General features: G+C 45.1%; 1 protein-coding gene across 9 annotated transcripts in view; it reads left to right on the top strand.

Annotated features, from left to right (window-relative positions):
- The window catches only part of rerea (arginine-glutamic acid dipeptide (RE) repeats a), a 119,489-nt gene extending 110,092 nt beyond the window's left edge, over positions 1 to 9,397 (top strand). For 7 of the 9 annotated variants that reach the window (XM_046397271.1, XM_046397273.1, XM_046397274.1 and 4 more), the window contains 11 exons: positions 586 to 748; positions 868 to 960; positions 1,486 to 1,685; positions 1,950 to 2,111; positions 2,202 to 2,315; positions 2,410 to 3,788; positions 4,452 to 4,674; positions 4,765 to 5,479; positions 6,612 to 6,785; positions 6,896 to 7,076; positions 7,180 to 9,397. In XM_046397271.1, coding sequence (XP_046253227.1) covers positions 586 to 748; positions 868 to 960; positions 1,486 to 1,685; positions 1,950 to 2,111; positions 2,202 to 2,315; positions 2,410 to 3,788; positions 4,452 to 4,674; positions 4,765 to 5,479; positions 6,612 to 6,785; positions 6,896 to 7,076; positions 7,180 to 7,213 — 3,438 coding nt within the window. In that variant the 3' untranslated portion in view covers positions 7,214 to 9,397. The remainder of the gene's footprint in view (positions 1 to 585; positions 749 to 867; positions 961 to 1,485; positions 1,686 to 1,949; positions 2,112 to 2,201; positions 2,316 to 2,409; positions 3,789 to 4,451; positions 4,675 to 4,764; positions 5,480 to 6,611; positions 6,786 to 6,895; positions 7,077 to 7,179) is intronic. The other 2 variants (XM_046397277.1, XM_046397279.1) reach the window with 1 other exon arrangement.
- The last annotated feature ends 330 nt before the right edge of the window (positions 9,398 to 9,727 follow it).

Consider the following 9,727-nt stretch of genomic DNA (forward strand, 5'->3'; position numbering starts at 1 on the left):
GTGTTAATGTTTCAGTTGGGTATTGATTTCCTGGCAGCCTTTTGTACAGTGGATTTATCCACCTCGCTCGCTGGCAAGCGCGCCCCTCCGAATGTTTGATTAAAGTTCAATTGACTCTTCCAGTGAAGGGGCGAAGAGCCATTTCACTCCCTATTTGTAGCGCCAAAGCTCCGCCTGACATGTTCTTTTGTTCCTATTCAAGCTCCTGCCACCCAGGCAGCCACCAATGCACTGATCCTAATATCCCTGCATTCAGTGAGCCTCCTCGCCTAATCCTGGGACAGACGGGGCCGCAGCACAAACATGCCCAGCCAGCTACAAATCCTGGCATGGACTCCTCCGCTCTGTGGCCTTTCACTGTGAAATACTGTGCTTACTGCTAATGTGTATTTTCCACTTATTTAATTCAACCTAAATGCAGATATTTGACAGTGACTTTTTTCCCAATTTCTCAACAACTTTGACAAATAGACCTTAATTCCTTTTAATTCAGTCACCTCTCTGCAGTCAAAAGTGATCCCTCATTTCAAATACGCATTGCATATTTGCCTGTCGAAACAACATTTGTCCTGTGTTTCTTTTCAGGGTGAGTTAATTACCTTCTACTACTATTGGAAGAAGACCCCCGAGGCAGCCAGTTGTCGAGCCCACCGCAGACACCGCCGTCAGCCCGTCTTCCGCCGCATCAAAACACGAACTGCTTCAACTCCTGTCAACACTCCTTCACGCCCCCCGTCCAGCGAGTTCTGTACGTATATTTGACCGGTTCAGTGGTCGACAGGGAGAAAAGGGGAGACGTGACCTGATATATTTTGGTGCTAAAGCGATGTATTTCAAGTGTTTAATTTTTCCCCCTCTCTTTTCCAGTGGATCTCAGCTCAGCCAGTGAAGATGACTTTGACAGTGAAGACAGTGAACAGGAGCTGAAGGGCTACGCCTGCCGCCACTGTTTCACTACCAGTAAAACCACATTTTATTTACAGTCACTCACTCTCTTCATATAGACTCGCTTGGTTATTCCTGTCCTGATTAGGATCAGTGTGGGCCTGCGCAACACAGCACTGTGTGACAGATGGGCATCAGAAGATGTCAAGACTAATTTGATCAAATCAGACATGAGCCCACAGCTCGTTCACTCTCTCCACCTCATTATCCTTTCCCTCTTTTCGCACAGCTGGCTCCCAGTGCCAGGCTCCCATCTGATCTATCACAACAAGGGTGGCTAATAACTGTGGGTTTGTAGTGCTAACCCATATAGACATTAGTACGTGGCTGAAAATTTAAACACATTATGAAGTGGAGAGCACATTATCCTTGATTCAGCTCCTGGATGATAATAACTGTTATTTATCTCATATGTTGAACTATAAAGTTACTTATGACTGTTCTCAATATCACTGTAGTTCAGAGATCATTTCTGGGTGTTTGTACTTCTCACTGCCTGTGAGAGTGTGTTATTTCACAACTGTAAATGGCTTTCCTCAGCCTCCAAGGATTGGCACCACGGGGGCCGGGAGAACATCTTGCTGTGCACAGACTGCCGCATTCACTTCAAAAAGTACGGTGAGCTGCCCCCCATCGAGAAGCCTGTGGACCCGCCGCCATTTATGTTCAAACCTGTCAAAGAGGAAGAGGATGGACTCAGCGGGAAACATAGCATGAGGACCCGACGGAACCGAGGCTCGGTACGGACGCTGTCTTGCTCTCCATCTATTCTTCTATTTTCACCTTCAGGAACCTCTGAGTTATCCTTGCAGTAATGCAGAACCAGACTGCAAAGCAATACATTTATCAGCTGCAGAGAAGTATTACACAGACAGCTTTGACATGCTTCATAAATTTGGTTTGAACTTGATAGATAACTTTTAAAAATCTTAATGTCTCCTATACTCATATATATTTCATACAGCCCAAATATAATTCATGATTCATGTTGCCTCTGTTTATAGATGTCGACGCTACGTAGTGGTCGTAAGAAGCAGACAGCCAGTCCCGATGGCAGAGCCTCACCTACCAATGAGGATTTGCGCTCCAGCGGGCGCACCTCACCCAGCGCAGCAAGCACTGACAGCACTGACAGCAAGACAGACTCCATGAAGAAGCCCAGCAAGGTAAATGCAGCATAGACTGCTTGAAACTTCTTTCTGTGCACAAATCTCTGTGAAAAGTACTCTAATGGCTCTGCTGCTTTGGCTCCACAGAAGATTAAAGAGGAGGCTCCTTCACCGATGAAGAGTGCCAAACGTCAGCGAGAGAAGGCCACCTCAGACACAGAGGAGCCCGACAGGGCAAATGCCAAAAAGTCCAAGACACAAGTGAGTTTGTGTTCTCTGTTTTTCCTTTTGTATGTGTTTCAATGGAATGCACAGTCGCGGTCTTATGATGCGCATCTCTCTCTCTGTCTCTCAGGAGCTGAGTCGGCCAGACTCACCCTCAGAATGTGAGGGAGAAGGGGAAGGTGAAGGTGAGAGCTCTGATGGGCGTAGCATCAATGAGGAGCTCAGTAGCGATCCTAAAGACATTGACCAAGACAACCGGAGTTCCTCCCCAAGCATCCCCAGCCCCCGTGACAATGAGAGTGACTCAGACTCATCTGCCCAGCAGCAGCAGCTCCTGCAGAGCCAGCACCCTCCGGTCATCCAGTGTCAGCCAGGCACTTCAGCCGCCTCCTCGGCACCCCCGCCACCTACAACCTCAGCCCCTTCACTGCCCCCACAGGTCTCCCCAACAGCAGCTTCCACGTCTCTACCTCCCCAGCCACTACCCCAGACAAGCCCTCTATCTCTTATTCAGCCAGGAGCATCCCTCCACCCTCAAAGGCTTCCCTCTCCACATTCACCTATGACTCAGGCTCCGCCACCTGGCCCACCAGTCCCACCTCAGTCATTACCCAGCTCACATCATGGGCCCATGCCTCCCATGCCACATCCACTGCAGCCTGGCCCCTCACACATGCCTCACCCTCACTCCATGCCCCCTCAGGGCTTCCCTGTGGGTCAGTCTCAGGTCCCACCCCTGCCAATCTCTGGCCAATCACAGCAGAGGCCACACACGCCTCCTTCCCAGTCCCAATCATCTGCTCAGAGTGGAGGCCAGCCTCCCAGAGAGCAGCCCCTGCCCCCTGCGCCAATGTCCATGCCTCACATCAAGCCCCCACCAACCACACCCATCCCTCAGATACCCAACCCACAGTCCCACAAACACCCAACCCATGTGTCAGCACCTCCATTTCCTCAGATGCCTTCAAACTTGCCTCCACCTCCTGCCCTTAAGCCCCTCAGTTCTTTGTCCACCCATCATCCCCCATCAGCACACCCACCTCCCCTCCAGCTCATGCCACAGGGACAGCAGCTTCAGCCTCCCCCAGCTCAGCCTCCAGTTCTCACTCAGTCCCAGAGCCTCCCACCTTCAGCCAGCCACCAACCACCTCCAGCTCCTCCTCTGCCGCCCTCTGCAGCAGCCTCACACCCCAATGGGCCACCACAGCCACCATTCTCGTCTCATCCTTTCAGTACAGTTCTACCTCCAACTGGCCCTCCCCCATCTTCATCAAACTCTATGCCTGGCATACAGCCTCCATCTTCCTCCGCTCCACCCTCCTCCACCTCTATGCCACTGCCTGCCTCGGTCACTTGTGCCGGCCCAGGCCCGGCACTCCCACCTGTACACATCAAAGAGGAGCCTCTGGATGAGACAGAAGAGCCAGAGAGCCCTCCTCCCCCTCAGAGAAGTCCCTCCCCAGAGCCTACTGTCGTCAATACGCCAAGCCATGCCAGCCAATCAGCACGGTATGTCTGCAAGTGTTGATTTCAAACAGTGGCTGTAAAGGAGGAATAATGCACCTGCCACAAGCTGTTATTTATCAGTAGTCTGTTGAGCTGCTTAGTCTCTTGTCTGGGGATGCTGATTAGCTCTCAAACACATGCAACAACAAAGAGTCACTGCCTTCAGATTTTAAGGCTTTGATGTAAGAAACAAATCAAATATCCTCAGCAAAATAGGCATCCAAGGCCACAATTAGCCCTGAGCTCTGAGTGGCTGATGGCTAGAAATTATCGGGGATGGAGAGCAGGGAGATTAATTACAGTGAGATGCAAGTGAACTGAGGGATATGAATATGAGTATTTGTAGTTGCCTTGTGCTTAAGTGGCTCTCAGACTGGCAATGAATAGCAATGAGGATTTTAATACATACTCAACATAGCCACAAAAGTGAGTGTCAAGGGAGTTTGTTTCCTTTTGAATAATGAACCAGTGAAAGCTAATACAAGTCGTTTTATCTTATGGGACATTATCCTGCAAATTCGAATTGTAAAATTTAACATTAATATCATGGCTCTAGCCTATAATGTCTGTTTGTAAGAAATAATACTTAATGACCTGGAACATCAATCCATTTTTCTGAGTAAATCTTGAATGTGTTACATGTTTCCTTTTCTACTGTGACCACAGGTTTTACAAGCACCTGGATAGGGGTTACAACTCGTGTGCTAGGACAGATTTCTACTTCACTCCCCTGGCTTCATCTAAACTGGCCAAGAAGCGAGAAGAAGCTCTGGAGAAAGCTAAGAGGGAAGCAGAACAGAAAGCGAGGGAAGAGAAAGAGAGGGAGAGGGAGAGGGAAAAAGAACGAGAAAGAGAGCGGGAACGGGAAAAGGAAGCAGAGCGAGCTGCGGTGAGTAGTTTTGTTTGTCTCCCATTTGTTTGGCAGTGGTTAATTTTTTTCTTGGAGTTCTTAATAAATATGATGTTTCCCCCTCCACAGAAAGCCTCCAGTTCCTCTCATGAGGGCAGAATGGGCGAACCTCAGATGGCCGGCCCTGCCCACATGCGTCCACCCTTTGATGGCCCTCCCACTACGATTGCAGCTGTGCCTCCATACATTGGCCCCGACACCCCTGCCCTGCGCACTCTCAGCGAGTATGCACGACCCCACGTCATGTCCCCGACTAATCGAAACCACCCCTTCTTCGTGTCCCTGAACCCTGCAGATCCACTGCTGGCCTATCACATGCCCAGCTTGTACAATGCTGATCCAGCCATGCGGGAGCGCGAGCTACGAGAGAGGGAGATGCGAGAGAGGGAGATACGTGAGAGGGAACTGAGGGAAAGGATGAAACCTGGTTTTGAGGTTAAACCTCCAGAGATGGACACACTCCACCCTTCCACAAATCCTATGGAGCACTTTGCCCGGGCCATCACGTTGCCCCCCATGGCTGGCCCTCACCCCTTCGCTTCCTTGCATCCTGGCCTGAACCCATTAGAACGTGAGCGGCTGGCCCTTGCTGGGCCCCAGCTGCGACCAGAAATGAGCTACCCGGAGAGGCTGGCTGCAGAGAGACTCCATGCTGAGAGGATGGCCACAGTGGCCAATGACCCTATCGCCCGTCTACAGATGTTCAATGTCACGCCACACCACCACCAGCACTCGCATATCCACTCCCATCTCCACCTCCACCAGCAAGATCCTCTTCACCAAGGTAAAAGAAAGCCCTGCTTGTATACATACATGTAAATGTTTGTGTATCACTGTTAAAATTACATCAAATGAAATTATTTAATATGTCTTATTATATTCCAGTATATATTATACACAGTTGCATTATTATTACATTATTGTTTTCTATTATGGATATCATTCAAAATGAAATTCTTGAGTGAAAAATGAAAATGAATGAAAATGTTTTTGAATGCATTTTTACTATCTAGTGTGTGATATTGTGATGTTGTTATGGCATATTAATTTACTTAACATTTTGAAATGGAAAGGATATGATAAGAAAACGAACTATTAAATAAATTAAATAACTAGCTTGTTAATGTATTTAAGAAATGTTGGAGTCCAAGAATAGAACCCTGAGGTACTCCATGGATTGTTAAATTTTCAAAATGTGGCAATTATAGGATGCAAGTTACTTTGTTACTTGAAGTTATAGCATGCGAGAGACAAAGACTATTGTTAAAAGTATAAGAAGAATAGTGTTTGACACTGCGAAATCTTTTGAATAACTAGTTGAAACGGTGCCAGTTGTATGCTAAAAATACATCTGCACGCACGTAAAATGGAGTTAAGTGGCAGTACATAGTGATTAAGGAAAGAATTCATCTGAATTGTTATTATTGAGTTAAATAATGAATAATACAGTAATATACACTGTGCCTACTGGCAGATGAAAATTACATTTTCAAGAGGGATAACAGTAGTAAAGTAACTTTTCCAATATAGAGCAGAGGACATAAATCAATGTGCTATGGTATGAATCAAGTTGTTTCTTGTCACAGTCAAAACAAGAGTGCAAATGAATTAATTATAATTCCACTTATGTATTTTCAGATTTAAAATTTTTACCATATGACCTGAAACTACACCTCATATTTTATTCTTCCTGTAGTAATATATAGTATTGACCTGAGATTGAATCAAGTTTTTGATAGAGAGAGCAGATGCTTTACAGTTGATAAATATAGTAAAGTGGTCCCTGTACTCTTTTGGTCAGTCTTGAGAGGAGTAACATTATATTAGACTGTGTATCACTAATGCCTGTAGCATGTACTATGATACACTGTCTTGAAATGAGTGTGCCCTGAACCTAAGACTCTGACACCCAGAAGGTGGTGGTGAATGTCTTGTGTGTCCTCCAGGTTCGGGGGCCCATCCCCTGGCAGTAGATCCCCTGGCAGCTGGACCTCATCTGGCCCGATTCCCTTACCCGCCCGGCGCCATTCCAAACCCCCTCCTCGGCCAGCCGCCACATGAACACGAGATGCTGCGCCACCCAGTCTTCGGTAAGCTCTCTGTCAATAACATCTCTCATTAACAATAATATCACATCCAGTACACCAGTCAGTGCTCTGCTAGAACTTCTGATCAAATCTTTGTTTTGTGCCTCCTCCAGGTACTCCATACCCACGGGATCTACCAGGAGGTCTGCCACCACCCATGTCTGCAGCACACCAGCTGCAGGCCATGCATGCCCAGTCAGCTGAGCTCCAGAGACTGGCCATGGAGCAGCAGTGGCTCCACGGCCATCATCACATGCACGGAGGACCACTGCCTGGCCAGGAGGACTACTACAGGTTAGACAGCCAACAGAAATTAGACTAAGGAACGGTTCGGTGAACTGAGTGTGTGTACCTTTAATCTGCCAAACAGTAACAGTTAATGTTGTTTGTGTTTCAGCCGGCTTAAGAAGGAGAGTGACAAGCAGCTGTAACCAGCCAAGGGAGGCAGCGACTGACAGGTGCAGGACACGGGAAGTTGTTACACAGTTGTTACATTCAATTTTGAAGAACTGAAAAGGCCAAGAGGATCGTCTGAGAATTCTTCTTATATTTGATTTCTGTTCCTGTCAAGGACTGTTTTTTTAATTTTTATTTTTTCAAGACATTGACATTTCAAGACATCTTTGGTATATAGCCAGTAGTGACAATGTCCTCAAGACTCCTGCATGACAAGCTTCCCTGGCGTTTTTTTTTTTTTTTCTTTTTTTTTCTTTTGTAGGTGCTAGAACAAGACACTGTGCTTATCAACAAAAAAAAGAAAAAAGAAAAAAAAAAAGACAAGACCGGTCAGGCCGTTTATGGAAAAATAACAAGTGCTATCTTAAATTCAACATTTATTTTAATACATTGTTGGAGGTTTTTCATAATTTTAAGAAAAGCTACAGCATGGCGTTTTTGAGTCTGTAAATAGTATATATAAACATATAATTATTATTATTATAATTATTATTATTACTAGGTGTGGACTCCAAACCAAGTCGTTTTAACCTCCAATATATTTGTTTGACAGCATTATCCCTTGTTTCAGAGGGGAGCACCATGGCATTATATGAGCAGTTTCTGAGAGAGTTGTGATTCAGTTGTGACGTTCCTCTGACATCATTGTGTAAGATTTAGTCCCACATACACTATGTAAACCATAAACGTGTCGCACCCACACCCTCCATTCATCACACACCTTTGACACGCAGCAGGCTGTCAGAATGTGTAAACTCAGTGTGTCGAGTGAATGATTTGAAACACTTGAAGAGGTGACACAGTAGTCACTGAGGTTTCTGTGGAGTGCACACTGAAGCCATGGATTAAAAAGAAAGAAAGAGTTTGCACTGACAGAATATCCTTGAGCTCCACTCAGCTGGTTTTATTCTTTTTTGCTTAAAATCAGTATTTAAGTCTACAAAATGAAGTCATACTTTAGTATGATATTGGCTTTTAAAGACACCAGAAACATATTTGACTGAACAGAAGAAATGTAATATTGCTTCGAGTTCTTTTAAATTATTGGGACCTTAATTTTTTTACTTTGTTCACACACAACAGGAGCTTCACAGGACTTTAGGATTGTTTTAAATGTGTGTCTGGTTTTGAGTCTGTGCGAGTTGTGCTGAGGTGTCCCCTTTTCTTTACCTGGTCCAGGGCTCGTATCCAACTGATTCATCCTCCAACTAGGCTGTAATAATGTTCACTGTGACACTAGGGGGGGGGCCTGCAGACACCTGATGACCAGGAGCGTAGAGGGTCGATGATTGTGTGTGTGTGTGTGTGCGTGTGTGTTAATCACAATGCTTTCGTATGCCTTGGTTCCTTAGGGATACACACAGCCTCGTGGGCCTGAGGAGTGGTGTCTTTTTGTGCGTGCCACTGACTGTTACGAGTCATGTTGACCTGTCATAACAGTGCACATGTACCCAAGGTTTTTTTTTTTTTTATTTGTTTTTTTATTTTATTTTGTTGTTGTTGTTGTTGTAGCCATGACATGAGTTCTGCATTTTGCTCCATGCATTAAGACTGTTTGACTGTCATGGACATTTGAAACTGTGGCTATTTTTGCTTTTCTTTAAACCAAATGAAGAAAACTGTACTTGCATTTAAAGTGACCATATTTATCCATGGAGCACTATAATTATACATTATACATTTAAACACTTGTACAAATCATCAAATCTGTGGCCCCTTTTAAAAACCCAAAAAAGTCTTTGAATCTCTGATGAGAACCTGTCACTCTGTCTTGCCATCTCCCACCGGTTCCTGTCTCTCTTCTGGCAACGAGCTCCTCGTCATCACCATCTTTGCCTCGTTTCCTGACGATTCCTTTGCCTTTTACTCCCTCTTTTTGTGTCTCCAAAACCTTTGATGTTAAGTGTTGTCAATGGTTTTAGCTTCTTGTTTCAAAGCGGCAATAGCAGAATGTAAATTCTGACTGCTAAGATTTATATATATACTGGTATCTTGAAGCTTATTGTATATATGAGTAGTCGCCATGGGATGACACAATGTAAACAAAAAGTAGAAATAATAAGAAAAATTGTGAGTCCTGTGTTCTCTCCATTTGAGTATTTTGTAATTTTTTTGAAAAATTTGTGGAATTAAAAATAAACGACTAAGTTACACCACAAGATGCGACTTGGATCTTTGTTTGTGTGCGCCTTCTGAGACGTCAGTGAGTTCTGTTCATTTCTCTCTGAACTCGTTGTTTGTAAGCAGAGGTAGGGCAGACTGCAAAATCCCTGCAGTCTTGAGACAATAATCCTTTTAAGGGTAAACAATTTTGATTACCCACTGCTCATTCACTGAACAGCAAATAAAGAGAAGATATCAGAAAACACTCCTAATTCCGTGTGTGGTTTTTTTACATCTGTGAAATGTAATACTCCAGCTGAGCAGAAGGATGGATGCTGGATCTGTTTTGATAACGTTCATGTCCTACTTTTGCTCTTGAATAATAC

Source organism: Scatophagus argus, chromosome 8, assembly GCF_020382885.2.
Source record: "Scatophagus argus isolate fScaArg1 chromosome 8, fScaArg1.pri, whole genome shotgun sequence".
Lineage (NCBI taxonomy): Eukaryota > Metazoa > Chordata > Actinopteri > Scatophagidae > Scatophagus > Scatophagus argus.